At 33.7% G+C, this 18,711-nt stretch overlaps 1 protein-coding gene across 1 annotated transcript; it reads left to right on the forward strand.

Moving 5' to 3' along the window:
- The first annotated feature begins 13,690 nt into the window (after positions 1-13,690).
- Positions 13,691-15,834, forward strand: LOC131154155 (pentatricopeptide repeat-containing protein At5g13770, chloroplastic). The gene is made up of 2 exons (XM_058106721.1): positions 13,691-14,112; positions 14,209-15,834. The coding sequence occupies exons 1-2, from the start codon at positions 13,727-13,729 to the stop codon at positions 15,602-15,604; spliced, it is 1,782 nt and encodes a 593-aa protein (XP_057962704.1). The 5' UTR covers positions 13,691-13,726; the 3' UTR covers positions 15,605-15,834.
- Positions 15,835-18,711: the final 2,877 nt, after the last annotated feature.

The following is an 18,711-nucleotide window of genomic DNA, read 5'->3' on the forward strand; positions in this document are numbered from 1 at the left end:
GCAAGAAGGTTTTCAAGCAATATATATGAGTGTGAATATATGCTCAAGCCTTACTTGATTGAATAACCCAAAATTTTTCTCCAAAAAGAGTTTTCAAAATGAAAGAATAGGAGAAGTAGGAAATTGATCTTCAAAAAGAGTATATAGAATGTTCGGGAATCAAAGAATAAGCAAGTATGCTCCTCATATGTTTTTCTAACATATTCCAAGTGTTTTAGCATGTAGTTATAAGAAAAAAACCACATATAGTAGTTAAATGGTCATTAGGGAACAAAGAAATAATTTTCTTTTGAAAACTAGCCGTTTTATGGTTGTTGGTGTTCTGTTCCTGATACAAATCATCGATGAGTCATACTCAATCGTTGACAAGTGACCTGCAGTTGTCGATGAGTCACCCTATTTCATTGATGAGTCACCTGGGCTGAAAATCATATTTGGCTATTGGATTTTTTCGTCAACGACTCAAATACCTTTCATCTACGAGTCATGCCTAAAATTAGGAATAACTTCCCAAGAGGGGGGGGGGGGTGAATTGGAATTTAAAACTTTCTTTTAATTCCTTTTGAAAACACTTAACCTTTTTAAATTCTTTAACCAATTCTTTGACTTGCTTGTTTAATTTTTCAAACACACAATAACTTGGTTTCTTTTATACAATCAACAACACAACTAATTAAACATCCAATCTTCAACCACACTATCCAAACCAATCAAACACAATTAGAAAGCAAAACAACCAAGTCAAGATTAAGATAACTGCATCACTATTTAGATTGATGAAAGCATTCAAGATTCAGTACTCTTGGAATTTAAACACACTTCAATCAATATCAAACTTTAAACAATTTAACTTTCAGTTTTTGTTTGGTTTGCAGCCGTGTAGTGAATTTGAATCAAACCCTGTATTAATGAATTTGCTTCTACAATGTGATGTACAATATAAAATCCAATCAACACAATATCCACACTCTTCTCAATATTTAGAACTCAAATAAACTCTCAGTTAATTTATCTTTGGGATGTTAACCAAGTAACATACTCCAGTATGGTTTCTGCAAGATATGGTATAACCAACGTACTCTCTTTCGATTTCCGCAACCCAAATCAAAATTAGACTTCAAGTTTGCTTGATTTCTAAATTACGTAGTTTGTATGATTTAGATAATCAAAACATCCATGTAGTTGTATAAGTACCGAAAATAAGGAGTAAAAGAAAGAGAGAGTGAAACGAAGATTTTTACGAGGTTCGGCTTATACCCAGCCTACATCTTCACCTTTGGCAAACCACTAAAGCATTCACTAAACCTGTTCCTTTAGCGGGTTGAACAATACCTTTACAACACTCCTTGGTTAAGGCTAGAGCCCACCTTCTCTAAACGATATCCCCTCGTCTGGTCAATCCTTAACTAGGCTAGAGCCGGCCTTCTCCAAACGATATCCCCTCCTCCGGTCACTCCTTAACAAAGTTGGAGCCTGCCTCCTTAAGTATTATCCCCTTGCTTAGCCAACAATTTGAACACCTCGAACCGTCTAAGAACTACACAAAATATGAAGAAAATACTGCGAACAAAGCAATCTCAAAAACAGAGTAGATTAGTACAATTTCAACTCTAGGTACTTCAATAATTTAAATGCCACAAAGAAATAGAATTGAAACTCAAGAGTAGAAGTCACCAAGGGTTCCTTTGGGATTTGAGAAAATTCAATATGAGAACCTTGGGTTGGTATTTCAACAACAATTTAGATGATCTCTCTTTAGCAAGAGTTTGAGCAATTCAAAGCTTTGAAAGAGGTTGAGAGATTTGATACAAGTGTGCTGTGTAATTGCTTGTCTCTTTGAAATCTTGACATTAAGGAAATATTTATAGGCATTCTAGGCTTAGTTTCCTTGTTCCCCAAGTGACTTGGAGTGTCCTCCAAGTTTTTACAAAGTTTTGATTTGAAAAACCAATTTTTGAAAATTTCCCATTGGAGTTTAAAAATTCAAAAACCCGTGGAGTCAGTTGGCTGGACAGGCGACTGGGTAGTGCAAATTCACAGGGTCAGTCGGCTGGATAGGCGGCTAACACCCTACTGTCTCTTGGAAATTAATTCAAGAAATGGTCAGTCGGCTACAGAGACATAGTTCATTTTGGGTCAATCGATTGGCTGTCAGTCGACTGGGTGATTTTACCTTTGTTGACTCAGTCAGCTGGACAAATATTTTTTCTGTTCTTTTCTATCAGTGGACTAACTGAGCCATGTTCTTTTTGGTCAGTTGGATGGGCAAACCATTAACTGTTTTTTCCTTTTTAGTTTTTCAAATTTAGTTTCACTCATATGTTTTGATCTTTCATTGAGTTCTTCTTTATCTTTAAGCTTTGGTATTTTGATGCTTGATGTTTTCAAGAAACTTTCACTTGACTTGTCTTTAATTTCCAAGCTTGTATCCATGTCAAATATGAGTGATGAGATTCTATATACCTGAAATAGAATCACTCAACACACATGATAAACCATCTACATTTGTTATCATCAAAACAAGATTGAAAAACCTAGTTAGGCTAATAATCTCCCCCTTTTTGATGATGACAAATGAGAAGCAAAGATAGGGATAAAACTCCCCCTAACTATATGCATTCTTTATTATGTGCTTAACGTCATAGATGTCAATATACTCAAGATCCTCAAGATCATAAATATGTCATATTCCATAAATCTTCCATACATGCCATATTCCATAACTCTTCCATACATCCTAGATGCACATACATCATTTTCAATCATATCATTTATAAGGATAAACATTCCACACATAAATAGATATAATTCCATTCATAAATAATCATAATTCCATACATCATTCCGTATGCATTCCATATTCCATACATAGAATTCAAAGACTTTTATCTTTGCTTTTCACACACTCTCCCCCTTTTAACATCAATCAAAAAGAGAAACAAAATAAAAACACATTCTGAGCATATCATGCATATCAACCATATGTACACACTCAAGTTATTATTTTTCAATATAACATGTATAGAGTGTAATATCTTTACTAACAACTTTTCCCCCCTTTGATATTATTCAAGATACCAATTTTTTATACCAATTGATGATTTTATGATACCAATTTAAAATTTTAAATTTAATTCATGATATCAATTGATTAAAAGGGAAATTACCATAATATAAGCAGTAAGTCATAACACCCCTTGAATTCAATACATTCAGTTTTGTTACCAACTTTGCATTTATCATCCCATGTTTCAAAACATTTAATCATGTCATGTATCAAATATCAACATCATGCTAATATCATCAATGTGATACCATGCTCATAGACATAATCATACTTGTCATGCTCAAAGACAAATTGAACTTTTAGAATGTGATAATAAGTGAGCTTTTAAATTTTGATACCAATTAAAATTTTTAAAATGTGATGCCAAAAATACTTTATTGATACCAAAGTCATTATCACATCATGCATAGCTCATGGATACCAATATAACTGTTATATCTTTCATAGCTCATAGTTATCAATAGTAAAAGTAGTAAGTTTATCCATATGATTCATCAATAGCATGTATGGTCAAGAATTAATCTCATATCAAAATTCATGCTTATACGCAATAATCTCAAGCTCAAATTTTCAACATAGTGAGCCATAAATTATCAATATAAGTCAAGTCATGTAGCATATAGCATATCAGCCCATCACATAAACCGGGAGCATATCGTATAGGCATGTAAGCATGCAGTATGTAGGCTTTCATTCTCAAATATCTTCTTCTTAATCAAGATACTTATGTAATAAGCTTAATTTGATATTTTCTTAATATTTTCTTAAGTTTAAGCCTTGTAAAAAAAATCATCTTATGATTTTGGACCAACAATGCTATTTTTTTTTATGTTTATATGAAGTTATTATTTCACTTTTGCTACCCATACCTTTTTGGGTCCGGCAGGTTTCACAAGGGATGTTTCTTTTATCTTCCGTGCTTGTTTTCCTTAAACACCCTTTCTTTTAAATGGACATTCAAACTTTATATGGCCTTTTTTTCTTACATTGATAGCATATGGTGTTAGTGTAGGCATTAGAAGACGTGTTTGCATAGTCTTTGGATCCTTTCGAGAAATATCTCATGTACAAATTCTTTTTCCTTTTATTTTCAACTCCATTGAAACCAATGTCTACTTTGTTCAATGACATTCTTTGTGAGCCAATCATCTTATCATGATTTTCTTTTCCTTTAGTGAAATTATAAATGATCTTATCTTTATCTTTGATTTGACTCTTGAGATTGTTTATCTCCATCTCTTTCTTGTTGTCAACTTTCTTTAATGATTTCTCTAACTCTAGAGATAATTTTTTGATTCTATCCTCTAATTCAGAAATATACATATCTTTCTCATATACCATAGAGGATAGGGATCGAAGGTCTTTTATCATTTGTTCGTTCTTGCTTTCTAATTTCCTGATTTTCAAGTCGTCTCCTTTTTCAGCAAGATTTTTAGCTTCTATTTCTTTTATTGCAGCTTTATACTTATTTTCTATTTTATTGATCCGTGAATCCTTTTCTCTTTCAACATTTTTAAGGGATTCTAACTCTTTCATTAATCCTTCATTCTTATTCTGCAATGAAGCATTTTGTTTATTTACTTTGATAAGCATCTTATGTACTTTGAATAGATCATTTTGTAGTTCATCATAAGATGACATACCCTCATCATTGGATTCACTAGATGAATTACTATAAGAATTATCTAAGGGTTTGGACGATGAGCTCTTATCATTGTCCCAAGCCATAAAGTACGTATAAGCAACCTCTTAGTCACTTGATTCACATTTCGAACTACTTGTGCCATCCCAAGTAGTGGGTTTCATGACCTTTTCGTTTTTCTTCTTAGACTCTTTATTTGATTCAGATTTAGATGCTTCATACTCACTTGTTAACATATCCATCCTATTTTCTCTAACATCTATTGTTTCTTCATATGTTACCTCTAGCTTGTCCCATATCTCCTTAGCTGATTTGCAAGCCATTACTCGATTATATTCATTAGCATCTAAAGCACAATATAAAGCATTTATAGCACTAGAATTAACTTTCAGCATCTTATAGTCTATATCGGTCACATCTTTTTTCTCTTTGGGAAATTGTTTTCCATTTACTATCTTAGCAGGAATTTGATCTCCATCTATAACAACTTCCCATACTTTCCAATTCATAGTTTGGAGATAGATTTACATTCTCTTTTTCCAAAAAATGTAATTTATACCATAAAATCTAGGAGGCCTAGTTGAAGATTGTCCCTCTCCAAAGGGAGCTACGCCTAAGTTAGCCATATAGATCTTTTTATAACTACTTGTTAGGATTTGTTATAACTCCGCTCTGATACCAATTGAAATTAGGAATAGCTTTCCAAGAGGGGGGGGGTGAATTGGAATTTAAATCTTTCTTTTAATTCCTTTTGAGAATTCTTAAGCTTTTTTAATTCTTTAACCAATTCTTTGACTTGTTTGTTTAATTTTTCAAACACACAATAACTTGGTTTCTTTTATACAATCAACAACACAACTAATTAAACATCCAATCTTCAACCACACTATCCAAACCAATCAAATACTATTAGAAAGAAAAACAACCAAGTCAAGATTAATATAACTGCATCACAATTTAGATTGATGAAAGCATTCAAGATTTAGTACTCTTTGGAATATAAACACACTCCAATCAATATCAAGCATTAAACAATTTAACTTTCAATTTTTGTTTGGTTTGCAGCCCTGTAGTGAATTTGAATCAAACCCTGCATTAATGAATTTGCTTCTTCAATATGATGTTCAATATAAAATCCAATCAACACAATATCCACACTCTTCTCAATATTCAGAACTTAACAAAACTCTTAGTTAATTTATCTTTGGGATGTTAACCAAGTAACGTACTCCCATATCGTTTCCGCAAGATATGGTATAACCAACGTACTCATTTTCGGTTTCCAACACCCGAATCAAAATTAGACTTCAAGTTTACTTGATTTCTAAATTACGTAGTTTGTATGATTTAGATATTCAAAACATCCACGCAGTTGTATAAGTACTGAAAATAGGGAGTAAGGGAAAGAGAGAGTGAGATGAAGATTTTTGCGAGGTTCGGTTTACACCCAGGCTATGTCCTCGCCTTTGGAAAACCACCAAAGGATTCACTAAACATGTTCCTTTAATGGGCGGAACAACAACTTTACAACACCCCTTGGTTAAGGCTAGAGCCCGCCTTCTCTAAACGATATCCCCTCATCCGGTCACTCCTTAACTAGGCTAGAGCCCTCCTTCTCCAAACGATATCCCCTCCTCCAGTCACTCCTTAACTAAGCTGGAGCCTGCCTCTATAAGCAATATCCCCTTACTTAGCCAACGATCTGAACACCTCGAACCGTCCAAGAACTACACAAAATATGAAGAAAATACTACGTACAAAGCACTCTCAAAACATAGTTGATTAGTACAATTTCAACTCTAGGTACTTTCAATAATTTAAATACCACAAAGAAATAGAATTGAAGCTCAAGAGTAGAATTCACCAAGGGTTCCTTTGGGATTTGAGAAAATTCAATATGAGAACCTTAGGTTAGTATTTCAACAGCAATTCAGATGATCTCTCCTTAGCAAGAGTTTGAGCAATTCAAAGCTTTGAAAGAGGTTGAGAGATTTGATACAAGTGTGCTGTATAATTGCTTGTCTCTTTGAAATCTTGACATTAAGGAAATATTTATAGGCTTTCTAGGCTTGGTTTCCTTGTTCCCCAAGTGACTTGGAGTGTCCTCCATGTTTTTACAACGTTCTTATTTGAAAAACCAATTTTTGAAAATTTCCCGTTGGAGTTTAAAAATTCAAAAACCCGTGGAGTTAGTTGGCTGGACAGGTGACTGGGTAGTGCAAATTCACAGGGTCAGTCGGCTGGATAGGCGGCTAACACCCTACTGTCTCTTAGAAATTAGTTCAAGAAATGGTGAGTCGGCTAGAGAGACACAGTTCATTTTGGGTCAATCGACTGGCTGTCAGTCGGCTGGGTGATTTTACCTTTGCTGACTTAGTCGGCTAAACAAATATTTTTTCTGTTATTTTCTATCAGTGGGCTAACTGAGCCATGTTCTTTTTGGTCAGTTGGATGGGCAAACCATTAACTGTTTTTTTCCTTTTTAGTTTTTCAAATTTAGTTTCACTTATATGTTTTAATCCTTCATAAAACCATTTTTCAGAGTTTTTAAAAGGTCTCTAAGTCCATATAACATCCCCTAAAGAGCTCCAACAATATTTCAAAAAATATTTAAATATTAAAGCACATACATAAAGACTTCTAAACTTTTTTTTATTCTTGAAAACTTTGAGTCTCCATGCTTTGGTCTTTTCATCTTAAAGCTTTTCATTGAGTTCTTCTTTATCTTTAAGCTTTGGTCTTTTGATGCTTGATGTTTAGAAGAAACTTTCACTTGACTTGTATTTAATTTCCCAGCATGTATCCATGTCAAATGTGAGCGATGAGATTATATATACCTGAAATAGAATCACTCAAATCCACACATGTTAAACCATCTACATTTGTTATCATTAAAACCAGATTGAAAAACCTAGTTAGGCTAATAATCTCCCCCTTTTTGATGATGACAAATGAGAAGCAAAGATAGGGATAAAACTTCCCCTAACTATATGCATTCCTTATTATGTGCTCAAAGTCATAGATATCAATATACTCAAGATCCTCAAGATCATAAATATGTCATATTCGATAAATCTTCTATACATGCCATATTCCATAACTCTTCCATACATCCTAGATGCACATATATCATTTTCAATCATATCATTTATAAGGATAAACATTCCACACATAAATAGATACAATTCCGTTCATAAATAATCCTAATTCCATACATCATTCCGTATGCATTCCATAGTCCATACATAGAATTCAAAGATTTTTATCTTTTCTTTTCACACACTCTCCCCCTTTTGACATCAATCAAAAAGAGAAACAAAATAACAACACTTTCTGAGCATATCATGCATATCAACCATATGTACACACTCAAGTTATTGTTTTTCAATATAACATGTATAGACTGTAATATCTTTACTAACAACTTTTTCCCTCTTTGATATTATTCAAGATACCAATTTTTGATACCAATTGATGATTTTATGATACCAATTTAAAATTTAAAATTTAATTCATAATATCATTGATTAATAGGGAAATTATCATAATATAAGCAGTAAGTCATAACTCCCCCTGAATTCAATCCATTCAGTTTTGTTACCAACTTTGCATTTATCATCCCATGTTTCAAAACATTTAATCATGTCATGTATTAAATATCAACATCATGCTAATATCATCAATGTGATACCATGCTTATAGACATAATCATACTTATCATGCTCAAAGACAAATTGAACTTTTAGATTGTGATACTAAGTGGGCTTTTAAATTTTGATACCAATTAAAATTTTTAAAATGTGATGCCAAAAATACTTTATAGATACTAAAGTCATTATCACATCATGCATAGCTCATGGAGACCAATATAACTGTTATATCTTTCATAGCTCATAGATATCAATAGTAAAAGTAGTAAGTTTATCCATATGATTCATCAATAGCATGCATGGTCAAGAATTAATCTCATATCAAAATCCATGCTTATACGCAATAATCTCATGCTCAAATTTTCAATATAGTGAGTCATAAATTATCAATATAAGTCAAGTCATGTAGCATATAGCATATCAGCGCATCACATAAATAGGGAGCATATCATATAGGCATGTAAGCATGCAGTATATAGGCTTTCATTCTCAAATATCTTCTTCTTAATCAAGATACTTATGTAATAAGCTTAATTTGATATTTTCTTAATATTTTATTAAGTTTAAGCCTTGTAAAAAAAATCATCCTATGATTTTGGACCAACAATGCTATTTTCTTTATGTTTATATGAAATTATTTCACTTTTGCTACCCATACCTTTTTGGGTCCGATAGGTTTCACAAGGGATGTTTCTTTTATCTTCCATACTTGTTTTGTTTTAACACCCTTTCCTTTAAATGGACATTCAAACTTTATATGCCCCTTTTTTCTTTCATTGATAGCATATGGTGTTAGTGTAGACATTAGAAGACGTGTTCGCATAGTCTTTGGATCCTTTTGAGAAATATCCCATGTACAAATTCTTTTTCCTTTTATTTTCAGCTCCATTGAAACCAATGTCTTCTTTGTTCAATGACATTCTTTGTGAGCCAATCATTTTATCAAGATTTTCTTTTCCTTTAGTGAAGTTATAAATGATCTTATCTTTATCTTTGATTTGACTCTTGAGATCGTTTATCTCCATCTATTTCTTGTTGTTAACTTTCTTTAATGATTTCTCTAACTCTAGAGATAATTTTCTGATTCTATCCTCTAATTTAGAAATATACATATCTTTCTCAAATATCGTAGAGGATAGGGATCGAAGGTCTTCTATCATTTGTTCATTCTTGCTTTCTAATATCCTGATTTTCAAGTTGTTTCCTTTTTCAGCAACAGTTTTAGCTTCTATTTCTTTTATTGCCGCTTCATACTTATTTTCTATTTTCTTGATCCTTGTATCCTTTTCTCTTTCAACATTTTTAAGGGATTTAACTCTTTCATTAATCCTTCATTCTTATTCTTCAATGAAGCATTTTTTTTATTTACTTTGATAAGCATCTTATGTACTTTGAATAGATCATTTTGTAGTTCATCATAAGATGGCATACCCTCATCATTGGATTCACTAGATGAATTACTATAAGAATTATCTAAGGGTTTGGATGATGAGCTTTCCTCATTGTCCCAAGCCATAAAGTATGTATAAGCGACCTCTTGGTCACTTGATTCATATTTCGAACTACTTGTGCTATCCCAAGTAGTGGCATTCATGGCCTTTTTGTTTTTCTTCTTAGACTCTTTATTTGATTCAGATTTAGATGCTTCATACTCACTTGTTAACATATCTATCCTATTTTCTCTAACATCTATTGTTTCTTCATATGTTACTTCTAACTTGTCCCATATCTCCTTAGCTGATTTGTAAGCCATTACTCGATTATATTCATTAGCATCTAAAGCAGAATATAAAACATTTATAGCACAAGAATTAACTTTCAGCATCTTATAGTCTATATCGGTCACATCTCTTTTCTCTTTGGGAATTTTTTTTCCATCTACTATCTTAGTAGGAATTTGATCTCCATCTATAACAACTTCCCATACTTTCCAATTCATAGTTTGGAGATAGATTTGCATTCTCTTTTTCCAAAAAATGTAATTTATACCATAAAATCTAGGAGGCCTAGTTGAAGATTGTCCCTCTCCAAAGGGAGCTACGCCTAAGTTAGCCATATAGATCTTTTTATAACTACTTGTTAGGATTTGTTATAACCCTGCTCTGATACCAATTGAAATTAGGAATACTTTCCCAAGAGGGGGCGGTGGTGAATTGGAATTTAAATCTTTCTTTTAATTCCTTTTGAGAATTCTTAACCTTTTTTAATTCTTTACCCAATTCTTTGACTGGTTTGTTTAATTTGTCAAACAAACAATAACTTGGTTTCTTTTATATAATCAACAACACAACTAATTAAACATCCAATCTTCAACCACACTATCCAAACCAATCAAACACAATTAGAAAGCAAAACAACCAAGTCAAGATAAAGATAACAACATCACTATTTAGATTAATGAAAGCATTCAAGATTCAGTACTCTTGGAATAAACACACTCCAATCAATATCAAATTTTAAACAATTTAACTTTCAATTTTTGTTTGGTTGGCAGCCCTGTAGTGAATTTGAATCAAACCCTGCATTAATGAATTTCCTTCTTCAATATGATGTTCAATATAAAATCCAATCAACACAATATCCAGACTCTTATCAATATTCAGAACTCAACTAAACTCTCAGTTAATTTATCTTTGGGATGTTAACCAAGTAACGTACTCCCGTATGGTTTCCGCAAGATATGGTATAACCAACGTACTCCGTTTCGGTTTCCGCAACCCAAATCAAAATTAGACTTCAAGTTTACTTGATTTCAAAATTACGTAGTTTGTATGATTTAGATATTCAAAACATCCACGCAGTTGTATAAGTACTGAAAATAAGGAGTAAGGGAAAAAGAGAGTGAGACGAAGATTTTTACGAGGTTCAGCTTATACCCAGCCTACGTCCTCGCCTCTGGCATACCACTAAAGGATTCACTAAACCTGTTCCTTTAATGAGCGGAACAATACCTTTACAACACTCCTTAGTTAAGGTTAGAGCCCGCCTTCTCTAAATGATACCCCCTCGTCCGGTCACTCCTTAACTAGGCTAGAGCCCGCCTTCTCCAAACGATATCCCCGCCTCCCTAAGCAATATCCCCTTGCTTAGCCAACAATCTGAACACCTCGAACCATCCAAGAACTACACAAAATATGAAGAAAATACAGCGTACAAAGCAGTCTCAAAAGAGAGTAGATTAGTACAATTTCAACTCTAGGTACTTCAATAATTTAAATGCCACAAAGAAATAGAATTGAAGCTCAAGAGTAGAATTCACCAAGGGTTCCTTTGGGATTTGAAAAAATTCAATATGTGAACCTTGGGTTGGTATTTCAGCAACAATTTTGATGATCTCTCTTTAGTAAGAGTTTGAGCAATTCAAAGCTTTGAAAGAGGTTGAGAGATTTGATACAAGTGTGCTGTGTAATTGCTTGTCTCTTTAAAATCTTGAGATTAAGGAAATATTTATATGCATTCTAAGCTTAGTTTCCTTATTCCCCAAGTGACTTGGAGTGTCCTCTAAGTTTTTACAACGTTCTTATTTGAAAAACCAATTTTTGGAAATTTGTCGTTGGAGTTTAAAAATTCAAAAACTTGTGGAGTCAATTGGCTAGACAGGCAACTGGGTATTGCAAATTCACAGGGTCAGTCGGCTGGATAGGCGGCTGACACCCTACTGTCTCTTAGAAATTAATTCAAGAAATGGTCAGTCGGTTGGACAGACACAGTTCATTTTGGGTCAGTCAACTGGCTGTTAATCAGCTGGGTGATTTTACCTTTGTTGAGTCAGTTGGCTGGACAAATATTTTTTCTGTTCTTTTGTGTCAGTGGGCTAACTGAGCCATGTTCTTTTTGGTCAGTTGGCTGGGCAAACCATTAACTGTTTTTTCCTTTTTGGTTTTTCAAATTTAGTTTCGCTCATACGTTTTGATCTTTCATAAAACCATTTTTTGAGGTTTTTAAAAGGTCTCTAAGTCCATATAATATCCCCTAAAGAGTTCCAACAATATTTCAAAAGATATTTAAATATTAAAGCACTTACATAAAGACTTCTAAACTTTTTGTTATTCTTGAAAACTTTGAGTCTCCATGCTTTGGTCTTTTCATCTTCAAGCTTTTCATTGAGTTCTTCTTTATCTTTAAGCTTTGGTCTTTTGATGCTTGATGTTTTGAAGAAACTTTCACTTGACTTGTCTTTAACTTCTAAGCTTGTATCTATATCAAATGCGAGTGATAAGATTATATATACCTGAAAGAGAATCACTCAACAACACACATGTTAAACCATCTACATTTGTTATCATCAAAACAAGATTGAAAAACCTAGTTAGGCTAATAATCTCCCCCTTTTTGATGATGACAAATGAGAAGCAAAGATAGGGATAAAACTCCCCCTAACTATATGCATTCTTTATTATGTGCTCAACGTCATAGATATCAATATACTCAAGATCCTCAAGATCATAAATATGTCATATTCCATAAATCTTCCATACATGCCATTTTCCATAACTCTTCCATACATCCTAGATGCACATACATCATTTTCAATCATTTCATTTATAAGGATAAACATTCCACACATAAATAGATATAATTCCATTCATAAATAATCATAATTCCATACATCATTCGGTATACATTCCATATTCCATACATAGAATTCAAAGACTTTTATGTTTGCTTTTCACACACTCTCCCCCTTTTGGCAACAATCAAAAAGAGAAACAAAATAAGAATACATTCTGAGCATATCATGCATATCAACCATATGTCACATCATTTTGGAACAGACGAAAAATGTGTATAATCTTCTTTCATGGGCATAGAACATGAATTTTTACACCTAGGTTTCTTATTCCTTGTTGCAATTTTTAGGCTGATATATTCATTCACCTTTAAATTTTCTCTTAATCTTAAGTCCCTTTAGTTCATTTCCACTGTTCATGCATTGTGCAATGTCACTAACACCATTTTCAATCGCAAATGAGGAGGTACATTTAGTTTTTTCCATTCCTTCACCCAAAAACTTGCATCAATCTCAGATGAGAAGATAAATCTCTTTAGAAATATTTGAATGACTAAACTCTATTTCTCTACCATCACCATATAACTCTAATAAATATAGTACTGTCTTGCGTGGAGGTAGCTTTTTTTAGTTAATAACGTAGGTGTGATGGCTATTTTAATTTTGAATTTATATTTTTCTTTGCACGTGATACTCACGTGTCCTTCTTTGAACGGATGCTTCCGCCAGAAATTTTACTCCTGCCCATATATTCATTGGCTCGCGCGACACACGCAGCAAAATCAGTATGGATATGGTCCATATGGATAAGGTAGACCAAATACAGCTGCAGAACCATCCACTGCCTTCGTGCTCTAATGGCAATTTCAAGTTCTTTGGACCTGATACTCCCTTGCTGCAACACTCGCAGAAAAAACCATAATTTTTTGCTCGTTTCAACCCATAATACAGTTCGCTTCTTCGCTCTTTCATTCTCAAATCCTCCATTTCCCCTCGCAAATTCCCGCCACTGCTCTTCACCGATCTGGGCAAATGCTTCTGCCAACCCTCTCGCCATCGAATCGGCCCTTAAATTGATGGATTCTCAAGATTTTACGATCCCCAATGCCCATAATTTGAATGGTTTATTGTGCAGACTGTTCAAAGATCCTCAAACTGAAGAATTCGCCTATGAATACTATCGGAAGGCAAAAGAAATTCCAGATTTTAAACCCCAGAAATCGACTCTAAATCATCTCGTCAGGTACTCGATAAAAACAGAGAAATGGAGTTTGATTTCGCTGCTTGTTGAAGATTTTAAGAATTTCGATGCATTTCCGGATGGTCCTACTTGTTCTAGGTTGATTAGTAGTTGCATCGGCGCGAGGAAATTTAAAATTGTAGCATGTATACTCGGTGCTCTTGGGTCTAATGGCGAATTGGCAGTCTCGGCCTTCGATTCTGCAATGAGGGGTTTTAACAAGCTTCACATGTATAGGACCACAATTGATGTGTATGAACAGATGAAATCTTTGGGAATTGTTCTGGATTCTGGTTGTTACTCTCGGATAATGCAAGCTTATTCAAAAACCAGTGATTACGAGGAAGTGGTAAGATTGTTTAAAGAATTAGAGGACAGGAAACTAGATCCAGCTCCATTTTCCACTAAAATTCATGGGATCATGTTGGAATCCTTGGGGAAGTTGGGACGAGCTTTTGAAGCACTCGAACTCTTTAGGGAGATGATAAAGAAAGGGGTTTCAGAAAATTCTTTGATGTATTCATCCCTGATCTGTTCATTTGTGAGCATTCGAAATGCAGAGAAAGCCAAAGAACTTCTACAAGAAGCAGTGAGCAAGAAAATGCTGAGGGATCCGTGGTTGTTTCTGAAACTTGTTTTGATGTATCTTGAAGAAGGGCTGGTGGAGAAAACACTTGAGGTTGTTGGGGCAATGAAGAGTGCTAAAATGAAGGTTTCTGATTGCATGTTCAGCTCAATTGTCAATGGCTTCTCCAAGAAGCGAGGTCATGGTGCTGCAGCTAAGGTCTACGAAGAGCTTGTCTCACAGGGATGTGAACCTGGCCAAGTGACCTATGCTGTGGTTATAAATGTTTACTGCCGCCTCGGTCTCTATCCGAGAGCCGAGACACTATTTCAGGAGATGGAACAAAAAGGGTTCGTCAAATGCGTCGTAGCCTACTCTAGCATGGTTGCGATGTATGGGAAGACTGGGAGGCTTAGAGATGCAATGAAGCTTGTTGCAAAGATGAAAGAAAGAGGATGTAAACCAAATGTTTGGATTTATAATACCTTGCTAGATATGCACGGGAGGGCGAAGAACGTGAGGCAGGTGGAGAAGCTATGGAAGGAGATGAAGCGGCGGAGTGTTGTTCCTGATAAGGTTAGCTACACCACCATCATAAATGCTTATTGCAGGGCTGGGGAGCTCGAAACATGCACAAAATATTACCAACAGTTTAGGCTTAATGGGGGTGTGATTGACAGAGCAATGGGAGGAATCATGGTTGGGGTTTTCTCCAAAACTAGTCAGATTGAAAAGTTGGTGAAGCTTTTGCAGGATATGAAATCGGAAGGAACAAGTTTAGATGGGAGGCTATATCAATCAGCTTTGTATGCTTTCAAGGATGCTGGGATGCAAATGCAAGCACGGTGGTTACATGAAAACTTTGGCACAGTTCAGGATTCAGACTTGACAGACAGAAGTAGGCCAAAAAGTGAGTATTTAATTCGATGAAAAATGATGAAACAAATCAAAATCTCACTGATTTGAGAGGCAGATGGAATCTTTGGTGCTCAATCCATAAATAGTTTATCCTGCGGTATGTGTGATATGCGTAGTTACATTTGATTACCAACAAAAAACATGAGACAAAGTATGCTTGTAATGTGTATATTGTGACATGGGCATTGTCCTTGAGGCAGCTTAAAGCATCACACATGAATATAAACACACCTTCTCAGGAACTTTCAGGGAAATATGGCCGTACCCAGTGCACAAGGCTCCCACTTTGAGTGGGGTCTGGAAGAGGTGGATGTCGGCAAGCCTTACCCCCATTTTTGGAAAGGCCGCTCCCAAGTCTCGAACCCGAGACCACTGGTACCGAGGCGAAGGCACTTGCCATCGCACCAAGGCACGGCCTCTTTTCAGGGAAATATGGCAAAACAAAAAAATAAGTCATACAATTTCTAGATTTCTGGTTCCTTTTTGCTTGGTTATTTTGAAAGTGATCATAATTTGAATGTTGAACTTGTCCCCATACACTAGGAAAAGGCGGCAGCTCGGAGTACTTGATAATAGCAAGGACTAGTTGTTTAAATTCCTCGTGATTTTCAAATGCCAACTGTTAGATTTCCACTCTACCTACAAGTTTAACCTAAAACTCCTAGCAACCATGGTTTTGATACCATATTAGATTATCACTCTACTTAAGGAGTCATTTGGTTCATGATGTAAAACTTATTCCCATAAAATCACATTCCTAGAAATCTCATATCTGGAAATAGGATGTCTACCTCAAATAAATATTTTTGTTTGATTTGCGACATATAGGATTCTCATGTCAATGTTGGTTTCAACGTGGGAATCTTGACAAGTACTCTAAGAAGATGACCATTATATCTTGACATGTGTGTCACTGATATATGAAGAACAATCATATTTTCAATCCAAAAACTTGCTAAAATTATGTACTTACATAAATTTATATCCTAAATTTTTCAATAGTTACACGTTTAAAACATTTAACACTTAATAATTTGATTAAATGAAATAATTGAGGACAAGATAGTGTCTAAATATTAACTATTATATTAAATTTTTATATGACAATAATACTTTAATTGTATTTAATAAAAATGCTAATTAACAAAATATTTACATTGTTAATGGATAATTTAATTAAAAATAATTTATATATTTCATTTAAATTTTATATATTTATAATTAAAAATAATTAATATTTATACTATTTTAAAATTTTAACTTTTATTTTATTAATAATTATTATTTTAAATATAATAATAAAATGACTATATTATGTTATAAGGGTATTGTTGTCCAAAGGCCAAAATATAGAGGGCAATTTGGACCAAAAAATAAAATTCCTATGAAATTTACCCATGGAAGAGGTGGGAATAGGATGCCCATGTTTCATGAGAATCCTTTCATTCTTAAGAGAGTGAACATTCTTGCCATGTCAAATTTGCATGCTCAAACAAACATAGGATGACTTGTTGACATCATGATTTGAAGACTTATTTTGTTTTTTTTTTTTTCCATTGTGGAAAATTTCAAGATTCTCACTTTTTTTCCTTTTTTTTTTTTTTTCCATTTGAAAATGCTTTTATGGAATTCATAAAGAAGTAGAAGCCTCATGAGAATTCCACTACTTGGTGCCATAACAAATTCTCAAACAAACTCAAACAAAAACAAATAAAGAAAATAGAAAATGAAGTAAATAAATAAACATGAATTTTTTTTTTTGTTGTGGCTGAATTTACTAAAGTAGATTGTCTACACATCTTCCATTAAAAGAATCAAGCCACTTGTAATTCTAAAAACATTTTGAAAAATAAGTTTTATAAACCATTTTTGGTGAATAATTTAAAGAGTTTCTTGAAATCACTTGAAAAATTCTTTGACAAATACTTGAAACCCTATTTGAAAAATCATTTATTCTTAATTATAAAATTGATTTTTCAATGAATGCTTTGCAAAACACAGATTAAAATAAATTTTAAACATTAAGAAATCCTTTTTCCCACCCTCAAGCCATTTCATGGGTGATCCAAAAGCTGATTTTCCATTTAAAAAATATAAAAATTTTGTGGATTTTTTTTTTTTTTTTTTTTTTTATGGGAGAACCTTAAACTCTCCTTGAAAAATCATGTTTAACTCAGAGAACATCCAAAAGTTGTATCATGGATGTATGACTCCAAGGAAGTTTAAAAAACTTTGATAAAACTTAAAGACTTCTTAGAAAACTAGAGTGAATTTGATTTTGAAATGAAAATTTTGGTTTTGTATGGAAAAATCATGAAAATCTTCATCCAAACAGCAAGCAAACTCAACCAACTACAATCTATCAAGTGTAGAGACTCAGAAACATGAAGAAACTCAGAGAAAAGTGCAAAAAATGTACTCTTGGGATTTAGTGGTCGACCACTCGCAGAGGGTTGGTCGACCACCTGGTAGCTAACAACTACTTTTTGAAAAGGTGGAGGGTCCATCAACTACTTGAATGGGATAGTCGACCGCCTAAAATATAAAAACATATATGCATGCAATTTTTTGACATTTTAACAAACATTTTCTTAAGGGATTGGAAGTTAAAAATTCTAACACCACTATAACATAATTATCAACATGAAATGATGTCAAGAGTACAACAAATTTAATCATAAACATGAACGAACTTTCATAAATCATGCATTCTAACATTTAAGGAAATGAATGAAACTTTAAAAGGAAAAGGATTAAACATTGATCTTAATGAAGAATCTCACTGTATAGGTCAAGTGGAGGACCTTCTCTCTTTCAAATGACTTCCCCCAAATGCTCTAAGAAAAAAAAATTGGTAAATTTTTCTCTTCTTTTCTTTAAAAAAAATTCCCTATCCAAACCCCTTATCTCACTCTAAAACACTCTCCTTGCTCCCACTTTGTTGTATTTTTGTGTGGCTCTTATACTTAGTGGGGATTCACAAATAAAAGAAGAAAAACATGAGTTTTTGAAGTGTTCCTAAATGGCAGCAGAAGACTCATCGACGAATGTCATGTGCTCGTCAACAAGGAGATCTAGAGAGCAAGAAAAAATTTAGAGATCCTAAGATACCGAAAGCA

This window comes from Malania oleifera, chromosome 4 (assembly GCF_029873635.1).
Source record: "Malania oleifera isolate guangnan ecotype guangnan chromosome 4, ASM2987363v1, whole genome shotgun sequence".
NCBI lineage: Eukaryota > Viridiplantae > Streptophyta > Magnoliopsida > Santalales > Ximeniaceae > Malania > Malania oleifera.

What these genes read in the sequence shown, in the direction of transcription:
- LOC131154155 (XM_058106721.1), top strand. Translation starts at nt 13,727, where the DNA reads ATGGCAATTTCAAGTTCTTTGGACCTGATACTCCCTTGCTGCAACACT. An exon ending in ACTCTAAATCATCTCGTCAG is followed by an intron (nt 14,113 to 14,208) that starts GTACTCGATAAA and finishes TACTTGTTCTAG; the next exon opens with GTTGATTAGTAGTTGCATCG.